The sequence below is a fragment of the Euleptes europaea genome, chromosome 12, assembly GCF_029931775.1.
Source record: "Euleptes europaea isolate rEulEur1 chromosome 12, rEulEur1.hap1, whole genome shotgun sequence".
In the NCBI taxonomy this organism is placed as follows: Eukaryota; Metazoa; Chordata; class Lepidosauria; order Squamata; family Sphaerodactylidae; genus Euleptes; species Euleptes europaea.
In genome coordinates this window covers 70053006-70074688 of record NC_079323.1, presented here as the reverse complement: position 1 = coordinate 70074688, position 21683 = coordinate 70053006, and the positions used below count along the sequence as shown (strand labels likewise).

Sequence of the window (21683 nt, the reverse complement as noted above, 5' to 3'; positions counted from 1 at the left end):
TCATATCAGCAACTGTTAAAATGTAGTGGTCAGAAATAACAGAAAATTACATTTTACAACTAAACAAACACATGTTATTTACCAAACTACTGACACTGGTTGGACTTAAAGCATCACCAACAGAATGAAACTGGTGGGGGCAGGGGACTTCCCCAGCTTTTCCCCTCCTGCTGGAGTCCATTGAACTCACAAAATTCTGCTTATGAGAGTAAAGGAACCCTCAGGAACAACACAAGAGGGAAAGCGGGGATCTGCAGTAAGAGGGACAAAAAACAGATGTCACCAACTCCTCCTTTGCCAACGGAAGTATGGTTACACCAGCAGAACAGGATCATTTGCATCCAACCCACTGCTATTTGTGGATTGAGAATCTTACCACCTTCTAGGAGCTTAAAAATTTACACAAAGCTCCAACAGCTTCACAAGTGACTTGGCCTATCAAAACACATAGTTCACCTCCTATGTAAAATGGGAGTGTGATCAGTGTGTGTGTGTGTGTGTGTGTGTGTGTGTGTGTGTGTGTGTGTGTTAAGTGCCGTCAAGTCGCTTCCGACAAATTATAAATGATTTTGATGAAGGAATAGAGGGGATGCTTATTAAATTTGCAGATACTAAATTGGGAGGGGTAGAAAATACGGTAGAAGACAGAACCAAAATGCAGGATGACCTTGACAGGCTGGAGAAATGGGCTAAAACTAATAAAATGCACTTCAACAAAGACAAATGTAAAGTTCTGCATTTAGGTAGGAAAAATCAATGCATAATTATAGGATGGGGGAGACTTGTTTGAGCAGTAGTGTGTGTGAAAAGGATCTTGGGGTCTTAATAGACCAAACACTGAACATGAGTCAGCAGTGTGATGCTGTAACTAAAAAGACAAACGCAGTCTTGGGCTGCATCAACAGAAGTATAGTGTCCAGATCACGCAAAGTGATGGTATCGCTTTACTCTGCTCTGGTTAGACCTCAACTAGAGTACTGTGTTCAGTTTTGGGCACCACAATTTAAGAAAGATGTAGACAAGCTGGAACATGTCCAGATAAGGGCAACAAAGATGGTGAGGGGTCTGGAGACCAAGTCCTATGAGGAAAGGTTGAAGGAGCTGGGTATGTTTAGCCTGAAGAGGAGAAGACTGAGAGGGGATATGATAACCCTGTTCAAGTACTTGAAGGGCTGTCATATAGAGGAGGGTGCCGAGTTGTTTTCTGTTGCTCAAGAAGGTCAGACCAAAACCAACGGGTTGAAATTAAATCAAAAGAGTTTCCATCTAGACATTAGGAAGAATTTTCTAACAGAGCGGTTCCTCAGTGGAACAGGCTTCCTCAGGAGGTGGTAAGCTCTCCTTCCCTGGAGAAGAGGTTAGATGGCCATCTGTCAGCAATGCTGATTCTGTGACCTTAGGCAGATGATGAGAGGGAGGCCATCGTGGCCATCTTCTGGTCACTAGGGGTGTGGAGGGGGGAGGTAGTTGTGAATTTCCTGCATTGTGCAGGGGGTTGGACTTGATGGCCCTGGTGGTCCCTTCCAACTCTATGATTCTATTCTATTCTATGATTCATGGCGGCCCTATGAATCAATGTCCTCCAAAATGTCCTATCTTTCACAGCCTTGCTCAGATCTTACAAAATGAGGGCTGTGGCTTCCTTTATTGAGTCAATCCATCTCTTGTTGGGTCTTCCTCTTTTCCTGCTGCCCTCAACTTTTCCTAGCATGACCGTCTTTTCTAGTGACTCTTGTCTTCTCATAATGTGACCAAAATACGATAGCCTCAGTTTAGTCATTTTAACTTCTAGGGTCAGTTTAGTCTTGATTTGATCTATAACCCACTGATTTGTTTTTTTGGCAGTCCACGGTATCCATAACACTCTCCTCCAACACATTTCAAAGGAATCTACTTTTTTCCTATCAGCTTTCTTCTATGTCCAGCTTTCACACCCATACATAGTAACAGGGAATACTATGGCATGAATTAACTTGATTTTGGTGGCCAGTGACACATCCTTACACTTCAGAATCTTTTCTAGCTCCTTCATGGCTACCTTTCCCAGTCTCAATCTCCTTCTGATTTCTTCGCTGCAGACTCCCTTTTGGTTGATGATGGAGCCAAGGAATAGAAAGTCTTCAACTATTTCAATTTCCCTATTGTTAATCTTAAAGTTGTGTAATTCTCCTGTAGTCATTACTTTTGTCATCTTGATGTTCAGTTGTAGTCCTGCTTTTGGCACTTTCTCTTTTAACTTTCCGCAGTAGTCGTTTCAAGTCTTTGTTATTTTCTGCCATATGTATATCTCAAATTGTTAATGTTCCTCCCTCCAATTTTCACTCCACCTTCGTGTAAATCTAATCCAGCTTTCCTAGTTATATGTTCTGCGTATAGACTGAATGTCAGGCCTAGACTGTGCAGTGTACAGAGAATGCCAGGCATGGTCTGACAGAGGATGTTGTGCTTTCTCCAGGTGCTGGCCAAGGTCAGCTCTAGTGCCAACTGTTTTGACTCTGGACTCTGTGGGAATCGTACCTCAATGGGAGGGGAGTTGCCATGGTAACTCTCTTTTGGACTACTCGTCTGTGGATGTTTATGGGATTATCACGGGACAAGTGCTTACACTGAAGAGATAGGGAGATAAAATACATCCTTGCCTAATACCTTTGCCAACTGGAAACCATTCTGTTTCTCCATATTCTGTTCTAACTGTAGCCTCTTGTCCAGAGTACAGATTGCCCATCAAAACAATCAGATGTAGTGGCACACCCATTTCCTTTAAAACCAGCCATAGCTTTTCGCGATCCACAGTCATAAGCTTTGCTGTAATCTATGAAACACAAGCTGATTTTCTTCTGAAATTCTCTCGTGTGTTTCAGTAACCTACGTAGATTTGCAATATGATCTCTAGTGCCTCTTCCTTTTCTGAATCCAGCTTGAACATCAGGCATTTCTCATTCCATATATGGTAACAACCTTTGCTGTAAGATTTTGAGCATCACTTTACTTGCGTGAGAAATTAATGTGACGGCCCGATCGTTGCTGCAATCTTTGACGTCTCCTTTCTTGGGAATTGGAATGTAAATGAATCGTTTCCAGTCTGTGGGCCATTGTTTTGTTTTCCATATCTGTTGTGAGTGCCTTAATTGAACAATTTCGGTCAGGTAAAGCTCCAGATCCTGGTTTAATTCCGGTTGACCTCCTGAAAGTAAATTTGTCTTGGTGGAGCCACATTTTGGCCTCACTTTTCACGCAAATAAATAACACAGGAGATATTCCCGTAGCATGGAAACACGCAATAATTGTACCGCTTTATAAAAAAGGAACAAAAAACGAGCCTAAAAACTATCGTCCTGTTTGCTTTCATCAATAGGTAAAGTATATGCAGCCTTTTTGCAGTCGAAATTATCGAATTGGCTAGAAACCGAAAAAATAATACATCTGGAACAAGCTGGGTTTAGGAAAAGAACCTCTGTCTTGGAGCATTGTTTTATATTATATCATCTTTCAGATAAGTATTCTTCATATTCAGGGGGCTCTTTGCATGTTGCCTTTATGGATTTAAGGGCAGCTTTTGATTCAGTGCCTAGAGGCCGACTGTGGGCTAAATTAAAAACCATAACCATAGATAAGAGATTACTCTGGCTGATTTTTAAGCTTTATGAGAACCCTACTGCTCAGGTCCGTTGTGTAGCAGAAGGCCAACTTACTAATAGCATTCACCTCTTAAAGGGGGTGAAACAAGGTTGCCTTTTGGCCCCCATGCTGTTTAATTTTTATTTTAATGATGTGATTTTGTTTATCCAAAAGACAGCTTATCATGCACCAATATTAGCTGGTCATGAGGTTCCCATTTTGCTTTATGCAGACGATACAGTCCTTTTGTCTAGATCTGAGGTGGGCCTTTATAAGACTATTAATAGGTTTATTGATTATTGCAACCAGGAGGATCTATCAGTTAACTATAATAAATCAAAAGTAATGGTTTTCTCAAAGAAGATAAAAGTAAAACGAAATCCATGGAAAGTTGAGGGGGGTGAATTAGAGTTGGTGTCCCAATTTAAATATTTGGGAGTTACTTTTAGTCAAAATTTGTCTTGGAGACCTCATCTTAGCTTGGCAAATAAAACTGCCAAAGTAAATTTGAACACTTTGTTAAGGTTCTTTTATTCCAGGGGAGGCCAATATGTTCCTATGGCTATTACCGCTTTTAATGCCAAAATAATCCCTCAGTTTCTATTTGGAGCTCCCATTTGGATTAATGAAGTTACGGAGTCTGTTGACAATATACTTATACATTTTCTGCGGCGTTTGACAGGCTCTCCAAAGTGTGTGGCAGGAACGGCACTTAGAATGGAACTTGCTCAGTGTTCTTTTGAATCTAGGGCCTGGATTGCTGCCTTCAAATTAAGGCTGAAGGTTTTCTACTCAACTTCTAACATCCAAGGGGGCCTGTTACACAGATTAAAGGAAGATAATTACAGAGGGACGTGGGGAAGACATATAAATAGTAAACTGGTACTGCTTGACCTTCCACCATTAGTTCTTAACAACTTAAATTTCTCTGAAGCACTTAAATTAGTAAGGTCAAGGGTGAGAAATCTTGAGTGTGTTAGCACCACATTCCATGCCAGGCTCATTTGTTCTACCCTTGCACTGGGGATTCCCCCGCCTGAGACAGTGCCCTCTTATGTGAGCTTGCTGACAATCCCAGGCCATAGATGTGGCTTTATGCTTGCTAGACTAAATGCTTATCCAACTGCAGAGATGTCAGGTCGTTTTGCGAAAATTCCCTACTCAGATCGAGTTTGTGAATGTAAATCTGGAGATATTGGGACTCTACACCATCTCTTATTGCTTTGTCAGCACTGGTCAGCTCCTCGGTTGCGTTGGATCACCCCAATATTGTCTAAATACAAACTTCCCTTGGAGTCCTGGGTGATATCCCACATAATGGAAGATATTCACCCTGATATCACTAGTTCTGTTGCAAGATTTTTGGCAGAGGTGATGTTGCTCAAACGTCAAAATAAAATAAGCATGTAAGCTGCAAGTTGAATGTTGAAACAAATTTTGTGATTTGAATGATTTCAGTTCAATGAGGCTGGTTCAGGGGAAATATATTGCTATGGTATTAGTGATGCTATGTTTAGTAATTGTTTTCTACTGTCTTTTAACCTTAAGTATATGTTGGGTATTGTAAATTGATTATTTGGTGTTGTATTATATATTACTGTTATGGTTAATTAAGCTCAAGACCTTTGGTCAAAGGAGCTAGTAAATAAATGGAAAATGGATCGTTTCCAGTCTGTGGGCCATTGTTTTGTTTTCCATTTCTGTTGGCATATTCTTGTCAAGATTTTGATGCATTCCGTTTCTGTGGCTTGGAATAGCTCTATTGATATTCCATCTGCTCCTGGTGATTTGTTTCTCCCAATTGCTCTCAGTGCAGCTTTCACCTCACTTTCTAAAATTGAAGGTTCTTCTTCAAAAGATTCTTCTTGGAAGGAATCCGTCATCCTTTCATCTCTTCTGTATAGTTCTTCAGTGTATTGTTCCCACCTTTTCTTTATTTTGCCGTGTTCAGTTAATGTATTTCCATGTTGATCATTCAGCATGTCTAACCGTGCTTTAAATTTCCCTTTGATTTCTTAGATTTTGTGGAACAGATCTCTTGTTCTTCCTTTTTGTTGTTCTCTTCTATTTCTTTACATTGGTTATTATAATAGTTCTCTTTGTCTCTACGTGCGAGTCGCTGGAATGTTGCACTTAGACTTTTGATTCTGTTTCTGTCACCTTCTACTTTTGCTTCTCATCTATCTTTGGCAATTTTAAGAGTTTCCTGTCATCCATCGAGGCTTTTCTTTTCTTTTGGCTACAGGAATAGTCTTTGCACATTCTTCCTCCCATAGTTCTTGTTTACATTCACCTGAACTCAGTAATGCAAATCTGTTTTTTACATGGTCTTTAAACTCTTCAGGAATAGTGCTTAAATTGTATTTTGATGCTGTGAATGTTCTGGTGTTTTTCTTCAGCTTTATCTTGATTTTTGATATTAACAATTCATGATCTGTGCCACAGTCAGCTCCTGATCAGTATGACTCTTCCGTATTTTCAGACTATCATCTAAAACTCAAACTGATGCCTGGATTCCCTATGTTTCTAACAGTTTTCACTTTGCTAGGGAGCAAACCACTGAGAATGTGAATTACCCTACTAGGATACATTTAATCTCTGTAGAACAAATTAGCATGATAGCTATCTTGTTTCTGTCAACCACCTTTGCCTTCACCTACCTTGAAATCAGGCCACAATCAAGCTCTCCCAACAGAACACAGAACATTAAGTCCTTTATGCACAGATGGACTATTACTAATTCTAACTGTCCACTAAGATGCATTAGCTTTGCAAGCCATTTTTGTGTGAAGTAAAGCATACCGGAAGATTTTTGGAATACTTTGACATCTTGAAGACCAACAAATGGCTACTGGAATCCCCTCCCCCACACTGCCTGAAAGGATTAACCTGGATCAACTCAACAATGACCATTATTCAAAGTTTATTTCAGAGTTTTGCCTACTTTTAAAACCTGGACTGGCATGCTGTGGGTTAAAAAGAGTTTTCCAGTAAAATACTGAATAAGGGGACTGAACATCCACTGCCTTTATTAGCAACTGATTTTACCTTTCTGTACAAACGCCCCCTCCCAAACGCCCTGTCACTTACTTGTTCCAGCTCGTGGGGAATGAGAAGCATCTGGTACTGGCGAATGTAAGGAAGGGTTGGCTGGTGACATTCCAGTCATACGTGTTGTTGCTGGAGAAGGACCAGACACCTGAGGTGAACCGGGCCAATTTCCTGCACGTTGACTGGGGGACATCATGGTATACGGTGAACTAGGATCTATGGTACCTAAGAGAAACAACAAGAAGTTTGAAAGCTGTTGTCTCCAGCAGATGTACTAGGAAGTTATTTGTCATATACCAGGATGACCCAACAGCCATAGCCTTTAGCTTTCTTATTATACTGCCTAACTAAAACCTGAAGGAACACATTGAATGCCCTGACCATTTTATAAACTACTGAAATGTTATTCTTGCAGATTAGGAACACAATTCTCAGTTTGGAGGTAAAAGGTCTTGGGTTCAATTCTCTGACCAGCTCACACTGAGGGTTGAAGGATTGGGCCACAGCTCAGTGCCACAATGCATGCACCTGTTCGTTAAGTTTAATTTAAGCTTCAGGTACATAACATCTACGATTGACAGCTTTTCCCCTCCCAGCAAGGATCCTGAGCCTTTGACAACTACAAGACAGGCAGAAAAAGATCCAGGTGGCCAGACAGGCTGTGTCAAGGTAAGAAGCTGTCTTATGAACAATTATTAAAATCAGATAAAATTTCTGTAAGTAAGGTATATGTAATATTAGTACTGAAGAATAGGACAATTAATCCCTCTTATCAAATTAAAACCTTTATTGACATAAAATGGAGCCTTGGACACTTACCGTAGAGGCTCATTCTCTTCTGAGGCGAAGGGCATCCTGAGAATTGGGTTGTTTTCCCTCTCCATCCGGGTAGGCAGGACCAAAGACCTTGACTTCCTGTCTCCCTTGGAGGGAAAACAGCCTGCAGGAAGCCAGTTATTGTCTAGCCTAGCTACATAAACGGTACTAGAAACAGACTCACGAGAACAATGAACTAACTGATATACTGATGAAAGAAAACGGAAGTCCCTTGATAATATAACTTAGACTTTCTGTTAGCGTAAACTAATTAACTGGTAACTATAATTAAACGTCATAAATCCAGTTTAGGGTGGGCAGGATGCCCTTCGCCTCAGAAGAGAATGAGCCTCTACGGTAAGTGTCCAAGGCTCCATTCTCCCCTGAGGCAAGGGCATCCTGAGAATTGGGACTTTATAGAGCTCCCTTGTGAGTGGGTATCTTATTATTCTACTACGTTTTGTAGCACTCTACGGCCAAAGGCCGCCTGTGCTGAGGACCACACATTAATTTTATAGTGTTTTACGAAAGTTGACACCGATGACCACGTAGCAGCCCGACATATCTCTTCTATAGGGGCCTGCTTATCAAAGGCTGCTGTTGTCGCCATGCTACGGAGTGAATGTGCTGTGATTCCCCCTGGCACTGGGGTACCAGTTGACTTATACACCTCTGAAATACACTGTCTGATGGTATAACTAATGGCCGCTGCTGACATTCTTTTACCTTTGGAAGGGTTTGATATTCCTATGAACATAAAGTCGGTTTGTCTAAAATCTTTTGTACGGTCAATGAATATACGGATAGCTCTCCGCAGGTCCAGAGAATGCCACGATTTTTCTCTGGCACCTGACGGTCTGGGACAGAAAGAGGGAAGATTGATTTCCTGGGCCCTATGGAAACGGGAATTAATCTTAGGCTGGAAAGTTGGGTCTGGTGTTAAGACCACCTTATCCTTATGAAAAACGCAGAGGCCCTTCCTGATCGAAAGAGCTCTGAATTCCGAAACCCGTCTAGCCGACGTAATAGCGGTTAGGAACAATACCTTCATGCGGAGATATTTCATAGGAACTGTCCTAAGTGGTTCGAAGGGGGAACCCGTTAGAGCTTTCAAGACAAGACTGAGATTCCAGGATGGGAATCTATGAATGACTGGAGGATGAGTTTGCGATACTCCCTTTAAAAAGGCAGTGATGTGTCTATGTTTTGTTATAGGGAGCCCGTCTAAAAAGGGTAACACCGTAGACAGTGCGGTTACCTGTCTCCTTAGGGTCGAGGCCGAGAGCTTAAGGGGTACTCCCTCTTGTAAGAAATCCAAAATCTCAGATATGGACGGTGAGAGTGGGTTGACCTTCTTTCATCTAGCCCATCTAATGAATGCTTTCCATGATGAATTGTACATGCGTCTAGTGGAAGGTCTACGGGCTTCTAAAATAGTATTAACCACATCGATGGAGTAGCCCTGATTTAAAAGCGACCGCCTTTCAAGTGCCAGGCGGTCAAACAGAACCATTGAGTTTCTGGGTGGTTCAGGGGACCCTGGTGCAGTATGGCTCTCTCCGGTGGTATTTGCCATGGTTCCTGACAAGACATTCTTTTGAGATTCGCGAACCATGGCCATCGTGGCCAATATGGAGCTATGAGGATAATGTTGGCTTGTTGCTGCTGAATTTTGCGCAGTACCTTGGGAAGAATGGGAATGGGGGGGGGGAAGGCATACAGGAGGCCTTTTGGCCATAAGCTCAGGAAAGCGTCTGTTCCTTCCGCCTTTGGGTGAAAGAATCTGGAGTAATACTTTGGTAGTTTTTGATTTTGTTCTGAGGCGAATAGGTCGACAGAGGGGGTGCCAAATTTTTCTGAGACTAGATGAAAGGTGACCTGGTCTAATTCCCACTCTCCTTCATTGACCGTTTGGCGGCTTAGCCAATCGGCCTGTACATTGAGGGTCCCCTTGACATGTTCTGCCCGAATCGAGGGAATGTTTATCTGAGCCCAGGAGAAGATTTTGGCTGCCTCCATGTGAAGGGAGGAGGATCTGGAGCCGCCCTGCTTGTTCACATAAGCTTTCGTGGAAATATTGTCCGTTCTTATGAGTATGTGATGATTCCTGATTTTTGGAGCAAATTCCCGCAGGGTGAGCTTTACTGCTCTGAGCTCCAGTAGATTGATGTGAAGTGTCGATTCTAATGACCACCGCCCCTGGGCTAGATGCTCTCCGAGGGTGGCTCCCCAGCCCATTAGACTGGCATCTGTAAAGATCTGCAGGGGCTCCTCGTGTATATATTGTGTTGGCTTGTATAGGTTCGATGGGGAGGACCACCAACGTAGACTCTGTTTGACCTGTGGAGGAATGAGAATCGTTTTGATCCTTTTTCTGGCAATGTCTAACTGATGTGGACTCAGCAGCCATTGTAATGGCCGCGAGTGGAACCTGGCCCATGGTACTACTGCGATGCATGATACCATCAATCCCATGAGTTTTGCTAAGGCCATCAGTCTGGTTTTTCTCTGTCTCGCTGTGGATAGAGAGTAATTATCTTGTCCACCCTTTCCTTGGTTAACAAAATGGAGTTGGTTTCTGAGTTGATCTGAACTCCCAAGTGGATTGTGATGGGGTCAGGGAACCTTTGTGGAAATTTATCAAGTAGCCATGCTCTTGGAGAACCTGAATAACTCTGGCGGTGTGAATTTTGGATAGATCCAGAGTTGGGGCGCAGATCAGGATATCATCCAGGTACGGATGTACCTGGATTCCTTCCTGTCTGAAGACTGCTATGACAGTTATCAGGGTCTTGGTAAAGACCCTGGGGGCAGAAGTAAGACCAAAGGGGAGGGCCCTGAATTGAAAGTGGTTGTTTCCGTATGCAAAACGGAGGAAGCGTCTGTGGGAAGGGTGGACCGGAATATGGAGGTAAGCCTCCGTGAGATCCACGGCCGTCAAGAAGGTGCCAGGGAGAAGGGACTCTATGGTAGACTTGACCGTCTCCATGCGGAAATGTTTGTGGGCCATCCTCTTGTTGATGTACTTTAGGTTGATGGCCCGCCAGTCCCCATTTTTCTTGGGGACTGTAAAAAATATTGAGTATACTCCCTGGCCCCTCTGGAGGACCGGGACCGGTTTTATGGCCTTGATTTGGAGAAGATGTTGTATTGCTTTCAGTGTAATGCAGTGTTTCCCTTTCCTGGTTGGGATTGGGGATCTGAGGAAACGATCTGTGGGATGGGATGAAAACTCCAGGAAGTAGCCCTGAGTTATGATTTTGGAGACCCACTTGTCCGGATTGGACAGAGTCCACCTCGCGGCGAACTGCTGGAGTCTCCCCCCTACCTGGGGATGATTGGCGTCACTGTTGATTGGTTTTGGTAAACTTGTCCCACCTGTCCAGTCTGGGCAGGGGTCCTTGTGATCTCTGGAATCTACCTCCTCTCCTGAATGGTCGAGTGCCCCAGGAACCTCTAGATTGTCCCCAGGATCCTCTCCTAAAGTCAGATCTAAATCTGGGTGAAGGCCTGGAGGGACGAAAGGACTGGTATGGAGATCTATGATCCTTTTTAAGCTGCGTAGGCAAAACCTGTTTTTTGTCCTTAGATTCTATGAGAATGCTATCCAGCTTTTCGCCAAACAGGCGACCTTCTTTCACTGGGTATGACATCAAAGTGGTCTTGGCCTTGAAGTCTGCCAGCCAAACCCTCAGCCACAGATCCCGTCTAAGGGAAGTGACTGAGGACATTGACCTAGCTACAAAAGACATAGTGTTTAGCAAAGCGTCAGCCATGAGCGTGGTAGCACTTAGAATTCTCTCCAAACCTCCAATTACCCTCAGGTTGTCCTCAGGAACCAGCTGCAGAATCTTTTTAATCCACAGATACGATGCTCTGGCGAAAATGGAGGTGGTGGCGCTAGCCTGTATAGCTAATGCTGATGCCTCATGTGCCTTCATGGCTAAGAAATCTGACTTTCTATCCAGTTGATCCCTTAGGGATCCCACACCATCCTCTGGGACCAAACCTGGTGATTGGAGGTCCAGTACTGGTGCATCCACTAGTGGCACTTTTAACATATCCATGGCGTGGGGTGCCAGTGTGTATAGTTTTTTAATATTAGGAGGAACCTGCCTATTAGATGAAGGTTTTTCCCATTCTTCCCTGACTGCCCTCTCAAACAATTCAGGAAAAGGGACCGAATTAGTATGAGGTTGCTGCCTGGGGAAACATTCCTTAACTCCCTGCTTCCATTTTGATTTGGGCTCATCTGTGGAATCCACGTCCTCGTTCAAGTCCAGAGCCAGGATGTCTTTAGCCAATAATCCCTGGTAATCTTCTCCTGAGAACAGCCTATTATGCTGATCTGTGGGCTGGAGAGATTCTTCGTCGAGTCAAACTCGCCATCCTCTTTGTCCTCCCCCTCCCCTTTCTCCTTTTCCTCCTCAAGGGAAGAAGAAGTAGATTTGGAAGTATTTGCTATAGTCTCCTCAGTGTTAACTATGGGAGCCTTGGTGGGCCATGCGGATGTACTAGGTTTTGTTGAAACACCCAAATCACAAGTTTCCTCCACATTAGATCTAACTAGTGGGGAGGGGGGGGAGGTCCCGAAGCCCACCAGGGGTTAGGGGGTAAACGCGCTTGGTAAGCTTGAAATGCTAACCATTGGCGCTGAAGGGCACAGTTAATAAGATCGTCGGCATTCTCCCATGATAAAAAATGGCCGGCCGCCGCCGATTGAGGGGGGGTGCCAGAGCCCGGAGGAAGAAATCCCGTTGCCGCAGTGTTACCAGTCATTAAGTGGGGGGTAGTCCCCGCTGCTGATTCCGAGGCCGCCTGCACGCCGGAGACCCGATTCGAGAGCCTGCGAGAAGAGGCGGGCGAGATCCGCCCGACTTTCTGCCCGGCATTCGGTTTGGCGCCGCGCTTCTTTCTCTTGCCGCCCTGATGCAGCGGCGCGGCTTTTCGCGCCTTTTTTATTTTCGACTGCGTCGGGGTCGGCTCCTCAAGCGGCGGCTCCGTAGGCTGTGGCGTGATCCCTAATAGTCCACAATCGCGGCCATTGGGTGAGCCGGTAGACTTGTGGGAGGATTGCACCAGCCCACTGTGAAAGTCTTTTTCAGAAAGGAGGTCGTCCTCCCTGAGCACAATGGCGTCAGCCATTTTGAATTCCTCTCGGCTCTAAGCCGGAGGGAATGCTGACACACTGGGAGGGTAGGGAAGGGAACCAGGAGGAACGACAACAAAAGGAACAATTAAGACAACTTACAGTGAAACAAGGTAAGGAAGATGAACACAAACTCTCCTAACTACTCCTAATGCTGAGAAAAGCACAGAGCTGTGCGAATGCTGCTGCTCTACCCATGGAGGCAGGACAAAGACTGGCTTCCTGCAGGCTGTTTTCCCGCCAAGGGAGACAGGAAGTCAAGGTCTTTGGTCCTGCCTACCCGGATGGAGAGGGAAAACAACCCAATTCTCAGGATGCCCTTGCCTCAGGGGAGAATAAATAAATATGTATTAGGATACAAGGAGGTTTTAAAACTTGAGTAAGGCTCTTCCTTAGAATCATACACGTGGTTTAGAATAGTTTAAAAATAAGTCCCAGGAAGTTGGCAACTCCTGCAGTAACCTGAGAGTGACTATCACTTAGGAGAAATCTGACTAGCTCCTTATCGGTGCCGCCAAGGCAATCTTTCAGGAGGGGTTCGATGATCTGTTCTTGAAAGGGTGAGCCGTGCTCACAATGTAGCAAGACGCGGGCCACTGTTTCGGCTTGGCCGGTGGCTCAAGAGGATAGCCTTTTAACATAGGTGACCTTGGCATATCTGCCCCTGGTCCAGGCCGTGGGAAGGATATTTAGGCGGGCTTGCATAAAAAGGCATCTGAGGGAAGGGGAGGTCAGAGTGTAGAAGTAACCGGGTAGGGAGCTCGGGGTCATATGAATACCATAGGGTAGGGGTGAGCAGGAACTTGTGGCTCTAGCAATAAGGGTTTGTTCCCCAATGTCTGTGATCCTTTGTTTTAAGATTCTATAGGCTTGTGCCTCGTTTAAGGGGAGTAACGCCTCAAAGGAAATCCCTATGGATTTAATTTTATCAGTGATGGGCCTGCTCCAGAGAGAGACAGAGCGGTCGGAAAGCATATGCCACATCAGACTCGACGGGGTGGCTCTATAGTGGAGCCTCAACCAGAATTTAAAAATAAGCAGCCAGACCCTGGTTTCTAAAAGAACTAGTCCTGTCTCTAAACAAAGAACGGAGTACGGGACACAATTGGGAATTCCTAGTAATCGATGTAAAAAGGAAGACTGGGCTGATTCTAGCTTCTGGTTAAGGGTAGCCCGCCAAATGGGAGTTCCATAGAGTAGCAGGGGGAGCAGCTTCGCTTTATAGATTTTGAGAGAGGCAGGCACGTGTTGGCCACCCCTGGAGCAGAAAAATTTTGCGACAGCATCAGACCGAAGTCTCATGGCGTTGATTGCCAAGCTGGCCTGGTTATTCCAATTCAAGTTGCTCTGAAAGTGAACACCTAGGTATATGAACACCCTAACCTGCTCAATGCTGTTTCCTTTCAGCACCCAGGACCATGTCTTGCGAGACTTTGAGAACACCAACATTTTGGATTTATCAAAGTTACTAAGTAAGGAGTTCTCATCGCAGAAGTCAGCAAAAGCCTGGAGCCGGCGGTTCAAACCTACTCTCGTGCGGGATAAAAGTGCTGCATCATCAGCATAGAGGAGCAGGGGGACAGCCTGGGCATTTAGAATGGGTGGGTGACCGTCCACCATCTCCAAATAAGAGGGAAGGTCAGCAAGATATAAATTAAAAAGGTGGGGTGCCAAAACGCAACCCTGCTTGACTCCCTTGTTTGAGTTTATATGGGGAGTTAGTTGGCCAGATCTATTGTACCGAATTTGGCAGCTGTTAGAGGAGTATAGTTGTCAAATCAAAGTGAGTAAGCAAGGATCCATTCCCATATCGGCCAACTTGCGCCAGAGGCGCTCTCTGGGAACTGAATCAAACGCACTTCTTAGGTTTAAGAAGGCTGCGTACAGTACCCCCCCTTTGTGACCACTAGTTAGCCAAGTGAGAAACAACCGCACAGTGGTCATTTTCCCTTGGAGAAGCCTATTTGCTCCCGGCCTATCTGGGAAGGAGACCAGATGAGCAGCTTGGACAGCAAATGGCTAGGATATAACTTGCCCGCCACTGAGAGCAAGCTGATCGGGCGATAGTTTGCAGGATTCGTTGAAGCCCCTTTTTAAAAAATTGGGGTCACAATGGCCGTGGTCCATGCCGCTGGTAATTGGCCGCATTTGTCAATTTTAGTAAAAAGAGCAGCCAGAACTGGGGTCCATATCTCAGGGAATGCAGAGAATAGTTCCCCAGGGAGGCCGTCAGGTTCCTAGGTTTCAGCTTGGCTATCAGGAGTCTAACTTCATTGGTTTCGACGGGTGGCCACATAGGAAGTCCTAGTAAGGTCAGGTTGGCCAGGGGAGGGTCCGGCCTGTTTGGGTCATATAATAGGGCTGTGAAATGGCTTGTCCAAGTTGGAATTGAAATCTGGGGCTGGGGCAATATTTGGTCCCCCTTTTCAAGAGAAATGGAATAAAAATTTAGGTTATGAGTTGTATGAAAAAAATGGAACTTTATTCTCACAAAAGGTCTAAACTTTACAATAAGTCTTGCATTCGAAGAAAATTTATTTAAGATGACACATAAGGCATCTTTCCCCAAGCAGAGTTAAAAAAAAAGTGTAACTTGGATAAAAATGCTAGTAAATATTGGTACTGTGATTCAGCTGGAGCAGATTTTCTACACATGTGGTGGAGCTGCAGTAGAGCCCAAACATATTGGATGAAAGTGGTTGAAATAATATCCAGCGGCCTTGAAATTGTAATTCCAGTAAGACCAGAAACAATTTTATTAAATTATTTTCCAGATAAATTATTTTCCAGATTATTTTCCAGATATTCGAGTTATGTTTCTCCATATACTAATGGTTGCTAGAACAAATCTTGCGAGATATTGGAAAAGCAATAAATTCCCTGATTTAAATAATTGGTTTGATAAGGTTAAAGAAACCTATGCTTTAATTAAGTTGACGTATTATAATAACGACAAAAATATGGAAGAACTGGACGCTCGCTGGAATATAACAATTTCAAGGATGGAAAAAACACTCTAATGTGTAAATCGCAGAGAGGGAGTGATGTAATACCATAATTCACCGCATAACGGTTGCAGATTTTATGCCAATTTTTTGGCAAAAAACTCAGGTGCAACCATCATGTGAAGCTTTAAAAAAATCATTAATTACTAAACTGTCCCAGCTTGCGTCGCTCCCCTCCCACCCCCCAGGGTGCGCCTCTCGCGAGTCCCAATGAGCGGCATCCTCCTCCAGCACTCCGCTGCCCAGATGCCCTGTGCTGGGAGATGAAGGCACGGTAAGTCCTCTTGCTGCCTCTCCCTTCTTCTGGCCTGCCGCAAGGGAAACGTGGCTGCAATGCCTAGGCTGCAGCAGCCGACTTTTTTCCCTGCACCTCCCAACTTGCGTCGTTCGTCTCCCGCCCCCCAGGGCACGCCTCTCGCGAGTCCCAACAAGCCGCGTCCTGCTCCAGCACTCCGCTGCCCAGCTGCCCTGCGACAAAGGCAGGTTAAGACCTTGTGCTTCGGCGTTTGCAGCATGAGCGGAGCTGGAACGGCCGCAGACAACGGAAGGTTCCAGGGAGAGTCCCAGGACGCTGCGATGATTACACGATGAAAGGTCAAAAACCAAATTTTGGAATGAAAAAACAGGGCGCGACAATTATGCGGTGGCGACGATTATGCGGTGAATTACGGTAATCGTGCGGATTTTAGATAAATAGAGTATTGCTTGGTTCACTGTTATGGGTATTTTAGTTATATTAGCAGCATGGTTTTAATTTCTTTTCAAGAATTTGTATTATGAGTATTTTAGTAATGTTATATTTCCATTTTCTTTTATTCTTATATTCTCATTTTTTTTAATAAATTCTCTTTAAAAAAAGTAAGAAGCCTTAAAAAAAGTAAGAAGCTGCAGAAGCCTACAGGCTAGGCTGAGTTTGTAGAAAGCTTTTTTTGCAGCGGCATTAACTGCTTCTGCAGTAATAAAGTTGGATCCAGTATAACCTCAAAGCTTTTTAACTGAGTCAGCAAGGGTTAGCTGATATCCATCAAGAGTGGGTAGAAAAATGTCCTTCAAGACTTCCATGATTTTTCTGTCACTCCCCCTCCCACACACACAAAGTTGCTGCAGAGGGTTGGGGGACCTTCCAGAATATGCCATATAGCACAAAGAGCTGTGGGGGCGGGAGGAGGAGGAGGAGAAGACGAGTTGGTTTTTATACCCCACTTTTCTCTACTTTAATGAGTCTCAAAGGGGCTTACAAGTGCCTTCCCCTCCTCCACACACCCACACACAATAGGCACCTTGTGAGGTAGGCAGGGTTGAGGGCGTTCTGAGAGAACTGTGACTATCCCGAGGTCACCCAGCATGTGGAAGAGCATTGAATTAAACAGGATTCTCCAGATTAGGGTCTGCCGCTCTTAACCACTACAGCACACTGGATGAAACCACTCCCCTTTCTTATATATGAATTGAGCAACAGCTCACACAGGAGTAAGAGAGGAAGGAAACTGTTGTTTTTTCATGTTGCTGCTGTCCCACTGCCCCACATGGTCAGAAGCAGCAAGAGAGTGGTAGAAACCTGCTTCCAGATTCTGTTTGTAGAAGCCTTAGATGTAATCCAGTATTAGAATTGCTAACCCTGAAAGTAATATATAATAAATATGAAGTAACTTCATTAAAAGTATCATAACATCACAAGGATAATATGGATTTGACTGGAGTAGTACGGAATTGTTAGGTGAACAATCAAATAATTTATAGCAGTTTTCTTAGTTTACAATTGGTTGGCAAAACCCTAAGAAAAAGTCAACAGCATCTATTATTCTAGAGAATAATGCTACAAAATAAGAATGCTACAATTCTAGCTTATGGGAATTTAATAAAAAACAGCAAGCTTCATTTGATACCTACTACAGAGAAGGAAGGACTGCACCCTTCCTACAGAAGGCCAAGAAGTCCTTCTCTCTACATGTGAACAAGCTATTCTGGAAGGGGTTAACATTATTAAAGCCTCAACATATTCAACAGACCCAGCAGTTGGAAAGCCAAAATATTGTGGAGACCATCCCACCAGGAAAGAGCTTAAGCCTGTTTGGTTGCTACTATTTCAAAATCTGCATCTTAATCAAGAACAGAACAGTAACCTTTCCCAGAGGCAGAAAAGGAACAATAAATTTAGTGTTTTCTAAAGTTTCTATCAGTACCGATCACAGACTTACCATGTGGGCTGGTAAAGTTTGCACTTTGTCCCATTGTGATTCCCAGAGATGAAGGAGAAGGTGTTGGGCCAAATGATGCTGGTGACGGTGCTCTTAAAGCACCGCTTGGAGAGTTTCCTGCGTGCAACGTTCCTAAGTATGGCATTAAAAACATCAATAAGTATTTACATATCTAATTTATGTGTGTGTGCGTGTTTATTAGTGTTTCATGTGTCTAATTCCCAAATTGACCCCACTGTTAAGATAAAAGAAAATTGCACAATGTCGCCACATAGAAGTAGGAAAGATCTTTCTTCAAACATAATAAAACCCTTCAGTTTCCCAGAAAAATTAAAAAAGGGAGGGGTTAAAACCCCAGAAAAAGTTAAAAGGGCACTGTGTCAGGCTTGTATCTCAGTTGATGTTTACTTTCGCTTTCTCGCCAGCCAGACTCAAGGACTGTTATGCCTACTGAACTCTGAAGCTCTGGGAACACAGCTTTGTTTTTGATATGTAATCTCTCGCCTTTTCAGTGCTTTTATATTACCAAGTTCAAGCCAGCCAGCCTCATAGCTGTCACCCTTTGCTACTATGCTCTATTATGCTCTGTAAATCTATTTGACCAGTAAAGACCAGCTTCTTTGGACCTGATTGTCTATGATGTGGTTTCTGGTTCTTTTGGACCAAGGGCTTACATTGTGACAGCTATCTCCCTCTACTTTCCTCTGTCAGGCTGGAGCCCAGGAGGGTTCACCTGCCACTCAGATGGGAGCGAGGAGAGCGCTCTCTGAGTGATTCAACAGGGGCTGGAGCCCCGTGTGGTTCGCCCCAGACCCGCCGGTTGTGATCCCCGGGTTGCGAGTTCCTGGAAGAACCCTGGAAGACGATCCCAATCTCGTACGGGACATTGTAGCTGAACTGAGCAGGACTAGCACGGAAGTTAGTCGCCTAAATGGTTTAATACAGACCCAGTGGCGTTCTCCAGTGACTTCTCCTTGGATGTCTGACGTTGAGGATGCCAACACCTGTTTAGACCTCCAAGCCCTTGATCGATTGGTGGATGATGCCCAACTGGCGGCGGAGGATTTACAAATACTAACCGGTTTGTTGGATAAACTTATTGCTCGTGAGACTCACTCAACAGGGGCCATGGCAGGAGCCACGCCGGCAAGTTTTTCTTTGGTGCCGAATGCAGCTGACTGTCAAGCAGAGGCGAAACGGATCGCTATCCAAACAGCGCTTCTATTTGTGGAACTAACGAAGGATACCACGGTAGCCACTCTATCACAATTGTTGTCCCCAACTTTCGGGGCTGATGCACCTGCGCTAGTGGTCCAGGTTCAACCGCTGTTGGGCGGGGAGTCCGAACCGCTCCTCGCCCTCTTGGAAAAGGAACTTCTACCGCTTGTAACCGCAGCTGCTGCCCTGAAACTCGTGGCCGCCCAAGGTCTCGCGGATAGAGACGCAGCTGTGGCGGCGGAGGCGGCGGCCAAAGCTCAGGCCGCACGGGAAAAGGAGCAACAGTTGGCTGCGGAACGAGCACGGGCGGGTGTGCGCCCCAAAGACCCCGGTCGAACTGGCCCTTCGTGGGGGCCAACGACTTCCCCGGCTTTTGCTCTGTCCCGCACCGCCCAACGCGCGCGACGCCTCGCAGAATGGCTTTGGGGATCCGATGATTCTGACGAGCAGGATTTGTATGGGGATGGCTCCCAATGGGCCACAGGCTTCCGGGCCAGCCGAGCACATCGTACAGGTGGACCTGAGGAAGAGGTGCACTTATTGCGGGCTCAAAACCGGGAGTTATACGATCGTGTAGACCGTCTCCAGGATCAAATGGAACGTCTGTTCCAGGAAAACGAGCACTTACAGCAGGCGCTGACGACTCCGGCGCAACCCATTCTTCCTGGGCCCGCCGCACCAGCTCACCCACCAGGTCAGCCGGTTGTGCCAGCTCACCCAGCTCAACCTCCAGCTAATCTCCCCGTTCAGCCACTGGTCCCCGGAGCGCCAGTTGCACCAGCTCCCGGGGCACCCGTACAGCCGGGACAACCCATACCCGGCCCATGGAAGCAACCCCGGTTGAAAACGACCTATGATTGCTCGCTCGAGACTCTACCCTGTTTCCTACATCAAGTGGACAGTTACATGCGGGAACAAGGACAATTCTTTCCCACAGAGGATAGCCGGGTTCGTTTCGTAGTTTCTCTATTGACGGGGAAAGCAGCTGACTGGATGGTCCTTCAATTTGACACTCGGTCCCGTTCTATCCGCTCCCTCAACAATTTTATGACTGCCTTGTGGAGACGGTTTGAGGACCCCTTTATGGGAGAACGAGCCAAATCAGAACTTCTACAACTCAGGCAGGGCTCTTCTCCAGTCCGAGAGTTTGCAGATGAATTCCAGAGACTAGCCAGTAGAATAGTGGACTGGCCGGAGGCCACCCTAATCCACTACTTCAGGGAAGCTTTACACCCTGACATTTTGAACTGGTCGTATATGCGAGGCGATCCTGACACCCTCGAAGATTGGATTCTACTGGCTGAAGAGGTTGAAAGCCGCCGGCGTTTCATTTCCCTGGTCCGGCAACGAAACAAGGATAAGAGGGCCCAGAAACCCCCGTCAAAAGCACCACTCCCCAGCCTGCGAAAACCAATGCGACCGCCTCAGGATCGCGAAACAAGGTTCCAGAGGGGGGCTTGCCTCGTTTGCGGGGAATTGGGCCACTTTGCAACGGCTTGTCCTCAACGCCTGGAGACCACTCGCCCCAGCATGCCACCCCGAGCTCGAGGGAGACCTCAACGCAGAAGCACCGCGGCTACCCGCAGAGCAGCGCCGGGACGACCCACACCCTCTGCACTTCACGTTGAGGAATCGGCTAACATTTCTGCACCAAGTGACCCCACAGGGTCCCGGATTACAAGTGCCCCAATGGGGGACAACTCTCCTTCTTCTGACGAGGATAACCAATGGAATGCTCCAGCTCTAAACCTGGAAACCCCTTTGGATCTGTCAAAAAACGACTTCGGTCTGTGGTGAGTGGAGCGTCTCCACAGACCCCCGCAGAACCTTCTGCCACACCCAAAGCTCCCGTTAAGGTACGTGAAGTAGAAACCACTGTTTATGTGGACACAGTGTTACAACACTATAAAGGGGGTCCCCAACTGCCTGTCAAGGCGCTTATTGACTCTGGCTGCTGCCGCACTTTAATCAATGAAGCCACATTTGCAGCCCTCAAAGTCAAGTCCGAGGCTTTACCAGCTCCCGTCCAATTTGCCCAAATGGATGGGAGCCACTTCAAGGGGGGACCAGTCGATCATCGCACATGAGGAGTAGCGATGGGTATTGGTTCTCATTGGGAACAAATAGACTACCATAGCCCCCATCCGGTTCGAAGTTGTCCTAGGGATTAATTGGCTTAAAGGACATAGTCCCTGCATAGACTGGGAAACTGACACTATTACCTTTGCCAATCCCAAATGCGAACAGCACCGACAGGGAGTCGCGGTGGTGCCTCCACCCGCTCCGGCTTTAACCTCCGATGCCGCATCGCCACCGCCTTTGCCCGAAGCATACAGAGACTTTGCAGATGTCTTTGATGTTAAAGAATGTGATGCCTTGCCCCCCCCACCGTACCACTGACTGTGCAATTGAGGTGGTCAAAGATTGCACACTAAGAGCAAGATTTACCCCATGAGCGTTTCCGAATGCGCTGTGTTACGTGACTTTTTGGATAAAAATCTTGCTCGAGGATTCATTCGGCAATCGAACGCTCCCAACTCAGCCCCAGCGTTCTTTGTCCGGAAAAAGGAGGGTGACCTGCGTTTATGCATTGACTTCCGTAAGCTTAATGCAGTTACCCAAGCCAAC

General features: G+C 45.7%; 1 protein-coding gene across 1 annotated transcript in view; it reads right to left on the bottom strand.

The window, feature by feature from the left end:
• The window catches only part of MED14 (mediator complex subunit 14), an 82175-nt gene that overhangs the window by 6783 nt on the left and 53709 nt on the right, over nucleotides 1–21683 (bottom strand). The window contains exons 23-24 of the mRNA XM_056858246.1: nucleotides 17838–17969; nucleotides 6709–6894 (exon numbers count right to left, since the gene is read on the bottom strand). Coding sequence (XP_056714224.1) covers nucleotides 6709–6894; nucleotides 17838–17969 — 318 coding nt within the window. The remainder of the gene's footprint in view (nucleotides 1–6708; nucleotides 6895–17837; nucleotides 17970–21683) is intronic.